This window comes from Polyergus mexicanus, unplaced genomic scaffold (genome assembly GCF_030449975.1).
Source record: "Polyergus mexicanus isolate NDT 795.1 unplaced genomic scaffold, iyPolMexi1.0 SCAF_5, whole genome shotgun sequence".
NCBI classification, from domain to species: domain Eukaryota; kingdom Metazoa; phylum Arthropoda; class Insecta; order Hymenoptera; family Formicidae; genus Polyergus; species Polyergus mexicanus.
In genome coordinates this window covers 6,775,987-6,790,825 of record NW_027223325.1, presented here as the reverse complement: position 1 = coordinate 6,790,825, position 14,839 = coordinate 6,775,987, and the positions used below count along the sequence as shown (strand labels likewise).

The window sequence follows — 14,839 nt, the reverse complement described above, 5'->3', positions numbered from 1 at the left end:
AATATCTCATAAAATATTCAGTTTTCGATAATCTTACCGTAATACTTTTATGTACAGAATAATGATACAAATCAATTAGTGCAAAAAAAATAATAGTTTTTAAAAATATTATTTACTATGTATTTTTTTAAACAATTATGTGTTTTTTTTGCACTAATTGATTTGTCTTATTATTCTGTACGTAAAAGTATTACGGTAAGATTATCGAAAACTGAATATTTTATGAGATATTTAATTTTTTATATCAAAAGATGTCAGATTAAAATATAAAATAACTCAAAAAGTACTGAATAAAAAAATACTTTATTATAGTGTTTTGGAAAGCTCTCGATGTCAGCTACAAGAATACTAAATAAAAAATGGGGGTTTCCATTTAAGATTTTAAAGTTGACCTTCACATGACCTTCAAATGATTTTCCAAGGTCAAATCATTGTCACCATCTTATGGCCCCCTTGAAGCCACACAACTTTTGTTTGAAACATTTTTCTCCTTCGGGCTTGGTTTTTGAGATATTCGACTGGATGGATTAAAATGGGCCACCCAGTATATGTATATAAGAATATACAGGGTGTCTCATAATCTCCGTACAATACTTTAATAGTGTATTCTAGAGATAAAATAGAGTAAAAAATTCTAATACAAAAAGTTTGAGATTGCAATAATTTTTGAATTATAAGCGAGATCAAAGTTTGCCAATGATATTGCGGAGAGCTCGCGCGCTCAGATCCGTACATATACCATATACCGATCTGTCATCTGTTATTGATGTTACAAATTAGATAATATTGATTTTTTCTGCACAGCTGATTTTGTTTCTTATGTATATGAATACCATGTACGGCGGTCAGCTGATATTAACGAATATTTAACGAACTATAAATGTTGTATGTAAAATATTTAATTTTTTTCTTAAATAACAATTTAAATGGTTGATTAATTATTATATTTAAACTTAAAAATATAAACTTAATATTTTCACACATTTAAGAAACAAAGTTTATTTTTGTATTGATCGCGCGGAGAAGTTTTGTGGAAATCAATTTATTTATTTTATCTATTAACAATAACAGATCCCAAAAGAAAAAGTTGCCCATATATAAGTATATATGAAATATGCTCATATATAAATATATATGGTTATATATAATTATATATGATTATATATAATCATTATATGATGTATATATAGTTATATATAACCCTGTATGATGTTATATATTGTCATATATAACCGTATATGAGATTATATATATTTATATATAATTTTATACAATTATATATATTTATACATAATTATATATAAAATTTATATATGAGCATATTTCATATAATTATACAGGGTGACCCATAATTCGTGGATCACCCGTCATGTGCAGGTAGAACAGATGAAACCGAGAAGAAAAGTCCTTTACCATTTTTTTCTATAACATTTAATAAAAAAGTTGGCTAATCAGCGCCAATCTTTACCCGGGCGTACGTCGGTGAGCCGCGCGCTGTGAAGTGTGCAGCGGCGCACACATTAGGCACGCGGCTCACAGACGTGCGCCCGGCTAAAGATCGGCACTGATTGGCCAAACTTTACTCAATAATAACTCTTTTATTAAGTGTCATAGAAAAAAATGGTAAAGGACTTTTCTTCTCGATTTCATCCGCTCTACCTGCACATGATGGATGATCCGCGAATTATGGGACACCCTGTATATAATTATATATGGGCCCTTTTTTCCCGGGATGATAGATCAATGTGTGTGTAAATGTAGTTACGAGCCTGAGAGCGCGAATTCTACGCAATATTATTGGCAAACTTTGATCACTTTTATAACTCATAAACTATTATAGCCTCAATATTTTTCTATTAAGATTTTTTACTTTATTTTGCCTCTAGAATACGCTATTAAAATATTGTACGAAGGTTGTGAGACACCCTGTTCGAACAATTAAGTTTCGAAACTCGGTTCTCATTTCCGAACGTTTGATCCGTTTGTGCTGCCATATTAGAGGATTATTCACAACTCAGTACACAACACGTGATGCAAGTTTTAAATTATTTGGTTCAATAATTAATGAGATACAATCACGCAAAGTAGTAATACAAAATTTTGTTTAGAAATCGGTGTAATAAAAAAACGCTCGACAAAGTTAAATTCTGCGTTAAATTAGCCTCCACTTGAACCCTAGTGCCATTTAAAATTTTCAACCCCCATCCCATCCTTGCGCATCTGGGGCATTCATGCCGAAAAATAGTTTTTTTGAAAAATTGTAACACGTATTTTACTGTTTTCCAATATTTTTATTTTTACAAAAGTTATTTCGGGGTTTCCACACTTTTGATAAACCCTGTATAAACAATTGTAGGCTTGGCAATTATAGTTAATTTTAATAAATTGTAAAAAATCGAATCGATAATCATGCACAATAAATCTAATTGATATATATTTCTAGCAGATATCTCAATTCTCGATTAATAATTATATAATTTAATGTGTATCTTTTATTGTACAGTACTTAAATAAAACAATAGTGTGATTTTATTTTGCGCAGATACTGTAGCTATTTTAGCATCATCATTTTTTTACATTATTATGCGTTTAGCAAAAACGATTTATTAATTCCCAGTGATATATATTTAGTCTTTCAATCATTCAATGTATATAAATAATGCGGAGAGAGTACCCAATTGATTATGAAAGATATATTTTTTTTTCTAGCTATCGTGGGACATGATCCGCAAACGAGCAACAGCAGTCAGCCGCAGCTGCAACAGCAACAATTACAATCTGGGGGTTGGCTGGGGGGCGGTGTCAGTGACACTGGCAGCGGACTGGTCTGCCGATCATCGTCAAACAAATCGATCAATGGCAGCGGCAAGTCGTCGTTATGTCATCATCCTCAACAACAGCAACAGCAACAACAACAAGGCCAATCTGGGGGTATGGGGGATGACGAAGACGGGGGTGGAGGGAGCGGAGGGCTGGAGGGGACGGACGCAGAGGCGAACAACGCTGTTCACCTCAAGAGACGGGTGGGACTCGTCAGTGGGGTGGCTCTAATCGTCGGTACAATGATCGGCTCCGGTATCTTCGTGTCGCCGTCGGGTCTGCTGCTGCGTACCGGCAGCGTCGGCATCAGTTTCGTCGTGTGGACCGCATGCGGTCTGCTGAGTTTGTGCGGCGCCCTCGCCTACGCCGAGCTGGGCACTATGAATACGAGCAGCGGTGCCGAATACGCGTACTTCATGGATGCGTTTGGCGCACCGCCTGCTTTCCTCTTCTCTTGGGTGTCCACCCTGGTGCTTAAGCCGTCGCAAATGGCGATTATCTGTCTGTCATTCGCCCAGTACACCGTCGAAGCGTTCACCGTCGATTGCGAACCACCCGATCAAGTGGTCAAGGTCGTCGCCCTGCTGGCAATTGTTTTGATACTCTTGATCAACTGTTACAGCGTCAATCTGGCCACTGGCGTACAGAACGCCTTTACCGCCGCCAAGCTGATGGCGATACTCGTGGTAATTGTCGGCGGTTCGTACAAATTGATACAGGGTAACACACAGCATCTACAAACGGCGTTCAACACTATTGACGGCAGCACTATCAATTTTGGCCGCCTTGCCACTGCTTTCTATACCGGCCTCTGGGCTTACGACGGCTGGAATAATCTGAACTACGTGACCGAAGAGATCAAGAACCCTTCCAAGAATTTGCCCAGGTCCATTATGATCGGCATACCACTCGTCACACTTTGTTACGCATTGATCAACATATCTTATCTAGCGGTCATGTCACCATCGGAAATGATCGAGAGCGAGGCTGTGGCAGTAGTAAGCATTGAGATGTGTCGATGAAAAAAGATATTATTCTTTCGTAACAATAAGGAACAAAAATTATCTTTAAGAAAAGCGATAACAAAGTAATAGAAGCACAGAACATGTGTCCTTCAATTTTTTGTTCAATATCACTTTAGAAGTTGAGTTGTAGAATGATCTAGAGATAACGATTGGCTTGTCAAATCTGAGATATTGTAGAATATCAATGGGTTACTTCGCTCCGAATAATTCGTTGCCATATTCCGATCATTCCGAAGGATTAAGATCTTTTATATTTTGCAGACATTCGGCAATCGGATACTGGGAGTGATGGCATGGCTGATGCCGCTTTCCGTAGCGATTAGCACATTCGGGTCCGCTAACGGCACTCTATTCGCTGCGGGCAGGCTCTGCTTTGCTGCGTCGCGAGAGGGTCACCTGCTCGATTGCTTGAGTTACGTACACGTGCGACGCTTCACTCCTGCTCCAGGCCTCATCTTCCATTCCCTCGTAGCAGGTATTACGCAATACGAATTATTGTTCTAAATTCTTTTTCAGATCGTTTCTTAGACGTTTGAGTATCCTAATTAATTTTTCAATCCTTTATAACCTTTATATTATTTGAGATTTTACTTGATATAACATACGTTATATTTTTTCCAAGGTGAAATTGTCGCTACCGTTTTGACTTCAAGGTATCTAGACGCATTAAGCCAAATCATTGATTTCGCAGGCGCGATGGTTCTCTCTGGCAATATCGACTCGTTGATTGATTTCTTCTCATTCACTGCATGGATATTCTACGGCGGCGCGATGCTCGCTCTGCTGGTAATGCGGAGGACCAGACCGAACCATCCGCGACCGTACAAATGCCCGCTAGTGATACCTGTGCTTGTGCTCATCATCTCTGCATATCTCATAGTGGCGCCGATTATTGATAAGCCGCAGATAGAATACCTGTACGCGGCCGGATTCATCAGCGCAGGCATGCTCGTCTACCTCCCGTTCGTAAAATTTGGATATGTGCCCAAATTCATGGGTAAATATACGCCACTACATTGTTAAAATAAAATCCGAATCACAAAGTTCAGACGCCCAGATATTTCATAATATAGAACGTTCTGTACCAGTTATTGTCTGATCGTGAACTGAAATAAACTTCCAGAAAAAAATAGAAATATTTGTTAGTAATTAAAATTTCAAGTTTGAAATTAAACTCAAAATCTAGAGAATTCTTCTAAAAATCTCAGATTAACATTAAAACTAAAAAATGAATCTTGTGTGAAAAGCCTATATGAAAAATTATTAAAGTTTAGAGCCTTTAAAATTTTGAAAGGATAAGATATATATCAAAATTTTAAAAAGAGAGATACTTAAATTTCAAGAAATTACAGAGGTTGAAATTCTCATTAAAAAAAGAATGAAAGTTTGATATTTAATTCATCTTTTATTTTTTATTGTACTTTAATATGCCTTTAAATTTTCTGTTGAATACTCGTGTTTATTTTCCAATTGCAGAAGGTGTCAATGCTTTTCTGCAGATGTTACTAGAAGTGGCTCCAACAGCGGTTGCCTTCGACTGATTTCGAGAGGTACAATTCTCCAGATCAACAGTTCTTCAGGATGCCGAATCATTCCATTATGGCATTGCACGAACTGTGTACACTTGAATAATCCTATTTTAAATACATACAGACAAGAGCGTTATATATCCTATATTACAAAGCTCAAGGCTGACACAAAAAAAAAAAAAAATGGATCCGTAAAAAAATATATATATTATATAAAAATATATTATTTTACTACTTGTTATTCTTCATATATAGTATACAATGCAGAAAAGATGTTATTGTTAGACAATAGATAGTTGATGTTGTAACAAGACAGCAATGAATCAACAGAAAATATTTTAAATGTTTACAGTTACAAATCGGCCTCTCTTTTTCTTTGTATATCCTTCTATTTTTCTCCCATATTTTCCTAAGAGAAAGATAATATCTAAATTGTTATGTATCATTTTTAATTTCCAATATAGTTTCAATATATATTATTAATTTTTTCCTAAGTTATATTTCTTAGGAATAATTAATTTAATTTAACTAAAGTATCTAATTAAAAAGCTAGCTAATAAAGGATTTTAATAATTACAAAAATAGTCAGTTTTTATTCTTCCAATTATAATCTTTTTTTCAAAGATACTTCATTTTTAAGTCTGAACAAGTTTCTTTCTTTCCAATTCTAGCAATTTTGATAAATTTTCAGAGGAGATTTCAAATATTTACCAATGAATTCAGCTCTTCTGTTTAGCCAAGGCATCCTTTGGTACCTTTCCATAAACGCTTAAAATGCCACTATTTTTTTTGTGTATTTTCTTGGACTTAGGTCTGAGCAAACTACTAGTAAATCCAGATGTATGTTTCTCTTCTTTCTTCCTTTGCTTCTCTATTATTTGACTCCTTTTTAGTATTTTATAATTCAATTTTCTATTCTTAGCAGGTATCGCACCTAAACTAATGGCAAGCTCGACTTTTGCTTTTTTTGCTTTTGGTTTCTCAAAACCAGACATACCAAATTTAATAACATCATAACGCATTCTCTTCATTTCCTTTTCTTGTTGTTCTTTTAATTCAGTAGGTGTTTGCTTTGTTTTGGAATCCTTCTGTTCCTCATTATTGTGTAAACTATCTGCAGGTTTTAATTTTTTCTTTGGAGCTTCATAATTCACAGAAACATAATCACTTGTTGCATTCTTCTTGATTTGGGACACTCGCGTTGGCACAAAGTCGTCCATTCTTATCTATCAACCTCTTTTCTTCAATTAAAAAAGAATATATTATTAGAAATATATATATATATATATATATATATATATATATATATATATATATATATTAAAATTATATTAATAAAACATATATTATTAGAGAAAATATTGGCCTTAATACATTAATAAATCGGTTAAAAGAACTCGTTAATCGTTACAATCTGAGAAAAGTAATTTCTAAAAAAGTCACAAAATGTATTTAAAAAAAAACACTAAATATATTTAAAAAAAGGGTAATTATTCAGTTTAACGATCCACCTCAAATATTGATAAAATTATGTTTATTCGAAGCGTTTTTGCACAAAACGAAAGAGTATAGCAAAAATGTCGCTGTGCCCCGCGAAGCGAGATATTAATAATTAAAAATGACGACTATTTAGGTTATGTTCCAAAACGTACTCTCCGAGGAAAATTTTACTCCGATGGCCACAGACTTCTATATAATATACTAGACTGCGAGCTTCTTATACACTAGTCGTATATTTGTATCCCGAAAAAGTATGTACTAAAGTGCTGTATTGCGCATGCGCCAAATAAGCTTACGAAGAATGTGTTTACATTCACGTATATGGCCGCAAGAGAGAAATTTAAGAGTAAGTATGCATATAATACATTAAAATTTATATTAAAATTAAAAAATAGCTTCTTTATATAAAAGATTAATCGAAAGATTAGGTATATATTTTTTTAACTAAACGAAGGCAGCATTTTTTGAAGTAAAAGAATTATATATAACCTAATATTAAAAAGAAAACGAATAAAATTGCAGCGCATCAAAATATTGGAGATGAACCTAGGTCAACATGCTGCAAAAATATATATAAATATATATATAATAAACGAGTGTCAAAGTGTACAAAGAAAGAATTGTGGAATTTCTTTTTTTAAGTAAGTATATTGAAGTATATATATTGTAATGTTTTATATAGAATTGTGATATATACATAAGAAATATATAATGCATAATATTAATAATAAAGAATTATAATTATATATACATATATATATATATCAATGTTATAATAGAATATGTATATATACATCAATGTTATAATTTCTCACTCAATAATGTTACTGTTATATGTGCAACATGTGTTATATTACACTACCATTGCTGACTTGGAAGTTACTGTTGATTGGTGTTTTACTGGAATAACATTTAAAATAAAAATTCTAATAATTTCACAAAGTTCCATATATCCTATATATGTAACTGGAATTTAGAAATAAACATACTTATTTTTAGCAAATGCTTTCTCTATTACAGCAGAAACATTTTTCATCATCTTTACATCAAATTATATTTATAATAGAGATTATATGAATAGTTAAAAAAACAGATCGTTTTAATATTGTTATATTTATTGAGATTCTATCAATTTTTCATCGAATTTATTTTACATTAATTCAATTCATCCACAAATGTTTTATAATTTAACCTGACATGCTAGCAGAAAGCCACATTTCATCAACTTATTTGGTGCATGCGGTTTAACCTATGTACAAGTTTTGTACATAAAAGTTGGGCACATGTCACAGCAGGAATTCGCAGTCTAGTATATCATATAGAAGTCTGTGCCGATGGTCGTTCCGAAACTTTTTTGAGCATCTTCGATTGGTTCCAGGCTAGCCGAGTAAAATTTTCCTCGGAGAGAAAATTTTACACCGTTTTGGAATTTAGGCCGGTATTCATAGTCAGTTCTTATTTCAAGACCGTCTTAAGCACAGATTAATAGACAGATAGCCAAATGCCCGTGTTAAGGCAAGACCGGCATTTCTCACTGGTTTCAGCGCCATACCGTGGTTAGCGGCCAATGCAACTACATTCTCAATCTTTACCCAGACAGCACAAAACATCCTCAGGATCATCCTGAATATATCCAGGACGGTTCAGGACATTTGTAGGATGTTTTAAGATATTATTACAAATATATTTATAAAAATTTAATATGCATACATAATTATTTTTAGTTGTGTCGGCTATTTAATATAATTTAGAAATCTTAAGTATTATAATAAGTATTAATGTTATGGACATTAAAGACTATTATATACAAATTTACACAAGCATAATTAAAACATTAAGATAATTAATAATACTACAATAAGTCTTTAGAAAATAAATATATAACAATAGGTGCGCTCCGCTTGATGCTATTTTCGCTTCGAAGATCAAGATTCTTCGCCCTAATTACTCCATCAAACGTTTCGGAGTGCACTTATCGAATATATAAAAACTTTTATAAAATTTTTATATTTTTTATTTTATCTTTTTGAGCGTAATTTTACTGATCTAATTAATAAGATTTTTGCGATTAAAATAACACCAAATATTCAACTACAGATTTTTGCGATTAAAATAATACAATATTAGATGAATTTCAATTAGATGCAAATCAAAAAATTTTTTTACTTATCTAAGTAAAAATTATCCGAATTACATCGTATTTGATGTCATTTTAACCGTAAAAATCTCATGAGTCCGTTATAATTACTTTCAAAAAGGTAAAAGAAGAAATAAAAGTTTTAGTTTTTATTTCATAAGATATTTAAATTCATATAAATCATTAAAAACTTTTATATTTTACATTTTATCCGTTTAAAAATAATTTTAATGGGTTCATAAGATTTTTGCGCTTAAAATAACATAAAACACGATATAAATCAGATTCTTGAAAATATCAAAATTTTTTTATGAATAAATAAGTTGAATTTTGTGAAAAATAAAGAAATGGTTAGGTTTTAAAAATCTTAAATAATTTTTTTTAATAAAATTTAATTAAAAATTTTTAAAGTACATCGTGTTAAGTAATAAAATAAAAAATATGTAATATGTGCAAAATATTTAAAAAGATTTATTTCACGTTTAAAACTCATGATCTTTTCATGTTTAAAAAATGTAATTTTAATATTTAATATTTAATGATTTAATATATGTAACATTTTATATCTCTCTCACACACGCATGAGCGAATGCATGCGTATCTGTGTGATAAAATCTTATATGTATGAAATAATTATATATTAAAAATATATTTTTTAATATAAATCTTTTTATTAAAAAAAAAAACGAGTTTTAAATGTAAAATAAGTTTTTTAAAAATAAAAATAATTATTTGTATAACGCATTTATATACATCTAAAAAACATTTTATAAATGTTAAAATTTAGGTCTTTTTTCAATAAATAAAAAGTGATTTAACTTACTATTTTAATGTTTTTAAAAATGTTTTCCAAACTTTTTCAAAAACTTTTTTAAAAGTATTTGTTTACTCTTTAGTGTTATTGGAACGCATATCGTTTTTTCGGTAGACCGTAGATTAATGTATAAACAAATAATGAAAATTTACTTTATTAAGTAGTTTCCGGCATTACTTTAGAAGGCAGGATATTATGTGCAGACCACATTAAAAAAAAAAAAAGATTTACAAAGTTGTATATTAAAAGAAACTCTTATACCATACATCCCCAAAAATATTAGAATTTCTTACCTTGTCGAAGATAATGTCGAAAATATTGCAAAAAAGTAAAAAAAGTTAGTAAAAAATTTGTGCAGAAAATGTTAAATCACTCAGATGATTAAAATTACACTCCAATGAAAGTGGATATTTATATATAGGGTGTCCCATTTTAAAGGACCCACTCAAATATCTCAAAAACACTGCGTTAAATTGAAAAATGTTTCAAACAAAAGTTGTGTGGCTTCAAGGGGGCCATAAGATGGTGACAATGATTTGACCTTGGAAAATCATTTGAAGGTCAACTTTAAAATCTTAAATGGAAACCCCCATTTTTTATTTAGTATTCTTGTAACTGACATCGAGAGCTTTTCAAAACACTATAATAAAGTATTTTTTCATTAAGTACTTTTTGAGTTATTTTATATTTTAATCTGACATATTTTAATATAAAAAATAAAATATTTGGTAAAATATTCAGTTTTCGATAATCTTACCGTAATACTTTTATGTACAGAATAATGAGACAAATTAATTAGTGCCAAAAAAAACAAATAATTGTTTAAAAAAATACATTGTAAATAATTTTTTTAAAAACAATTATTTTTTATACTAATTGATTTGTCTTATTCTGTACATAAAAGTATTACGGTAAGATTATCGAAAATTAAATATTTTAAAAGATATTAAATTTTTTATATCAAAATATGTCAGATTAAAATAATTCAAAAAGTACTTAATGAAAAAATACTTTATTATAGTGTTTTGGAAAGCTTTCGAGATAAGCTATAAGAATATATAGTGAAAAATAGGAGGTTCCATTTAAAAAATTCAAAGTGATTTTTATATGACCACGGTGCTATTTAAGGTCATACTAATATTATTATATAATACACCACTTAGAGTTCTACAACTTTGGTTAGAAACATTTTTCTCAGAAAAGTTTCGTTTTCGATATTTGACCGTTTCGTTTTCGATATTTGACCGTTTCCAGACTTTTCTAACACCCTGTATATGTGTGTGTAATTTCTTTTACATGTGTAAATATATCACTTAAAAATAATAAAAACAATAATACTTTTATTGTTTAATAATATATTTATCTCTCTTTTACAAATTTTCATAGTTTCTCATCGGCCGCTTGTCGGCAACAAGCTTGTAGCGAACGAGATGAGCATTGAAAGTGAGCAAGACGAATATATGAGTGCGAGTAAGACAATATAGGAATGAGACATTGTCATTGTTTCGTTCACTCTTATCATTATCTCAGGAGTGAGCGAAACAATAAGAGGCAAGCCTCTCTCACATTTCATTCGTCTCACGATGAATTAGCCTGGACTCGCACCAGGGCCAAAGTCTGTTGATAAAATCAAAGGAATTTAGCCGGGACTCGAACCAGGGGCAAAGTCTTTTGGTAAAGTCAACGGAGTTTAGCCCAGACTGAAACCAGGGGCAAAATGGGTCGGTAAGGGGCAAAGTGTGTTGCATGGAAATGCCGGTCTCGTCTTCATCCGGGCCTTTGGCTATCTATCTATTAATCTGTGGTCTTAAGTAATGTCTGAAGATGCTAATACGGCTCTGTGATTGGTTTAGGACATCTTAAGATTGTGCTTAAGACGGTCTTAAATATAAGAGCTGACTTAGACAGGACCAAACATGTTTCAATACGTTAAGGTCATTGCACTTTCAAAAGTTTTAGTCGTAATCGTAAGGCTGTAAGCAAATTGACCAATCACAATCAAGCATTCTAAATGTAATAAGAATGTTTGAATTGTGATTGGTCGATTTGTTTACGGCCTTTTTTTACGTGCAATGGTCTTAAGTCCGTATCAGACTATTGAAAATTAAAGATTAAAAATTGGAATTTGACTAATTAGAATAAAAGGAACTAAAATTTCTTTGTCTTGTCTAAAAATCCATCTAATATAATCCAACATAATTTTCTTTAGTTCTTTTTTTTCACTCCAACCCCAAATTTCCACTGCATATTCCATTACATTTTTTACTAAATATCTAAATAATGTCCATCTCCTTTTAAAATCATCCTTACAAATTCTTTTACCTAATCCCCAAATTTTGTTCGCTGCCATTTTTCCTTTCATTCTCAATTCCTTTATATGATCTACATAGTTTCCTTTCCTATTAAACGTGAATCCTAAATATTAAAAATTCTCCACTTCCTCTATTATCTTATTACCGCATTTCCAACTTTCCTTTCTTTTACTACTCCTATCTTTGCTATTAAATACTACAATTTTCGTTTTCTCTACATTTAGTTCCAATTTCCTTTCCTTGATAAATATTTTTAATGTTTCCATCATACTTTCTAGAGCCTCCTTGTTTTTCGCTACTATCACCATGTCGTCGGCATATATTAACGTCCAAATTCTACGCTTACCTAAAGCAATTCCTCCTATATTACTTTTCTAATTCCTTATCAATATCTGCTATATACAAACTAAACAGGGCTAGACTCAGCACATATCCCTGTCTCACACCTTTCTTTGTTATAAAACTATAGGAAAGTCCATCCTTTGTTCTGACTACTACCTCCGTTTCTTTATATATTTTCTTTATACTTCTTATCAGACTATTGTCCACCCCTTTTTCTTCCATAATTGACCATAGTATCTCTCTGTCTATATTGTCAAAAGCTGCCTTTAGATCCACGAACACTGCATAAATCTTATCCTTTTTTTTTCCTTTTTCTTTCTCCCTCTGTACCAAATGATTTAAAATGAAGATATTATCCATTGTGGACCTTCCTTTCCTGAATCCCGCTTGACTTTCTGGTAATATTCTTTTCTTTTCCATTACATCCTCCAGTCTATTCCTTAAAATGCCTGCATATATTTTATATGCTGAGCATAGCAGTGAAATCCCTCTATAATTTTCCGTTGTCTCCTTATCGCCACGCTTATACAATGATACTATACTTTGCCTCCATTCCTTCGGTATCTTTCCATCCATTCATATTTGATTAATTAAATTCACCAACCATCTTCTTACCTTCGTACCACCATATCTCCATGCCTCTAGTGGGATTCCATCTATGCCAGCTGCTTTTCCTATCTTCATTTTCTTAACAGCTTCCACTATTTCTTCTTCCTCCAACTTTTCTTCTTCGGATATCCTTTCACTTTCTCCTATATCTACATATCTACCCAGTCAGCCAGGTCTGTTCTAACAGATATTGCCAAGTGCTTGCTACAAATTATTGTCAGCAAAAAGGATACAAATTTGGTACAAGAGTTATTATTACCGATTAAGCTGGCAGATTGCCGGCAAGAATCAAGCAAAGCTTGCTAACATAACTACACAGCAAATTGGCGGCAGAAACCGAGCAAAGCTTGCTGACATGACTGACATCAGATTGTCGGCAAAAACTGAGCAGGATCTAGAGTGCGCAATCTGATGGCAAATTGGCAGCAAAAACCGAACAAAATCTGCAGCTTATTACAAAGTATTATAAAATAGTTCAGTCGCTTATCGCTATGCGGCGCGTTATTCATTATCTATACCCGTATTCAAATTCTTGTCATGAGTGTATATAAAGCCTACAAAATGCTAATAATATTATAATATATATATTTCTATCAGTTCAATTTTTGACACAATTCTTATACAGGAAATTCAGATATTGAATTGATTTTTTGCAAATCGGACAGATAATTGTTCGATTTTCACTTATTCAAACAATTTCTGTCCAAAAAGATCTTTAATTTTATAAATTAAGTTATTTGAATTTACCTATATGTTTTAACATATTAATATATGATTTTATATAATGTCTAATTATCTAATGGTCATTTTATGACCAAAACTTATCATCATTTTGTTACTTAGGGTTAAGGCTTTAAATCTATTTAAATATATACTTTTATATGAATGGCCAAAAGCTGCAGAATTTGTTCGATTTTTGCTGACAATCTGCTATCAGATTGTCTTGCGCAGATCTTGGTTGATTTTTGCCATCAATTTGACGTCAAATCATGTCAAGCTTTGCTCGGTTTTTGCCGTCAATTTGCTGTCAGGTTATGTCAACAAGCTTTGTCACCAAAACACAAGCTTAATGCGGACACAGATGGCACTGGATTTGTTACCAAGTTTTGAGCGAATTTGATGCCAATTTGGCAACAATTTGTTATCAAATTGCTTACTGGGTACATATTGATGTTATTAAAAATGCTATGATAATATAATTGTTCTCGTAATATATTTATATCTATTCATATCTTTATATTCATATCTTCGTATATATATATATATTGTATATATATATATATATATATATATATATATATATATATATATATATATATATATATATATATATACAGGGTGATTTAAAACAACCTTCTGTCCTTACAATGTCATATACTTGACTCAATTCTAAGATAATTTTTCCTTTGCCAAAATTTTTTCCGAGGCTTAGTTTTCAAATTATAAGTCAAAATAGTTGACGAATTACGGGCCGCTTACGCGAGGCAGGCAGTAACGGCGCAACTCGCCGTCCGATGCTGGTGATTACGTGGGCTGCTCGCTGCGATCAACTGTTTGCTACATGCGGGTGTACGTGGTGAGAGAGAACGTATACGCGTATACACACACACATGACACATTCTCTCTCTCTCTCTCTCTCTCTCTCTCTCTCCTCTCTCTCTCTCTCTCTCTCTCTCTCTCTCTCTCTCTTAGACCCATCGCGTATAGCAAACAGCTGATCGCACTAGTACTCTGCGTTGATACCACTGCTT

General features: G+C 32.0%; 2 protein-coding genes across 7 annotated transcripts in view; one reads left to right on the top strand and one right to left on the bottom strand.

The window, feature by feature from the left end:
• LOC138933079 (b(0,+)-type amino acid transporter 1) overlaps window positions 1-5,719 on the top strand; it is a 71,435-nt gene extending 65,716 nt beyond the window's left edge. The window contains exons 2-5 of one of the 3 annotated variants that reach the window (XM_070295547.1): window positions 2,710-3,818; window positions 4,107-4,320; window positions 4,468-4,842; window positions 5,322-5,719. In XM_070295547.1, coding sequence (XP_070151648.1) covers window positions 2,710-3,818; window positions 4,107-4,320; window positions 4,468-4,842; window positions 5,322-5,386 — 1,763 coding nt within the window. In that variant the 3' untranslated portion in view covers window positions 5,387-5,719. The remainder of the gene's footprint in view (window positions 1-2,709; window positions 3,819-4,106; window positions 4,321-4,467; window positions 4,843-5,321) is intronic. The other 2 variants (XM_070295549.1, XM_070295548.1) reach the window with 2 other exon arrangements.
• On the bottom strand, window positions 2,710-7,131 carry LOC138933081 (uncharacterized protein C1orf131 homolog). 4 transcript variants are annotated; one of them, XR_011446921.1, is made up of 5 exons: window positions 7,027-7,131; window positions 6,086-6,615; window positions 5,725-5,783; window positions 4,451-5,479; window positions 2,710-4,386 (listed from the first exon to the last, which is right to left on the bottom strand). XR_011446921.1 is itself a non-coding variant. In XM_070295550.1 (3 exons), the coding sequence occupies exon 2, from the start codon at window positions 6,592-6,594 to the stop codon at window positions 6,094-6,096; it is 501 nt and encodes a 166-aa protein (XP_070151651.1). In that variant the 5' UTR covers window positions 6,595-6,615; window positions 7,027-7,131; the 3' UTR covers window positions 2,710-5,479; window positions 6,086-6,093. The 4 variants fall into 4 exon arrangements, 1 of the variants encoding a protein (XP_070151651.1); XR_011446920.1 differs by having other exon boundaries at window positions 2,710-5,479; XR_011446922.1 differs by lacking the exon at window positions 7,027-7,131 and adding an exon at window positions 6,886-7,016 and having other exon boundaries at window positions 2,710-5,479.
• Between the last annotated feature and the right edge of the window lie 7,708 nt (window positions 7,132-14,839).

What these genes read in the sequence shown, in the direction of transcription:
- LOC138933081 (XM_070295550.1), bottom strand. Translation starts at nt 6,594, where the DNA reads ATGGACGACTTTGTGCCAACGCGAGTGTCCCAAATCAAGAAGAATGCA.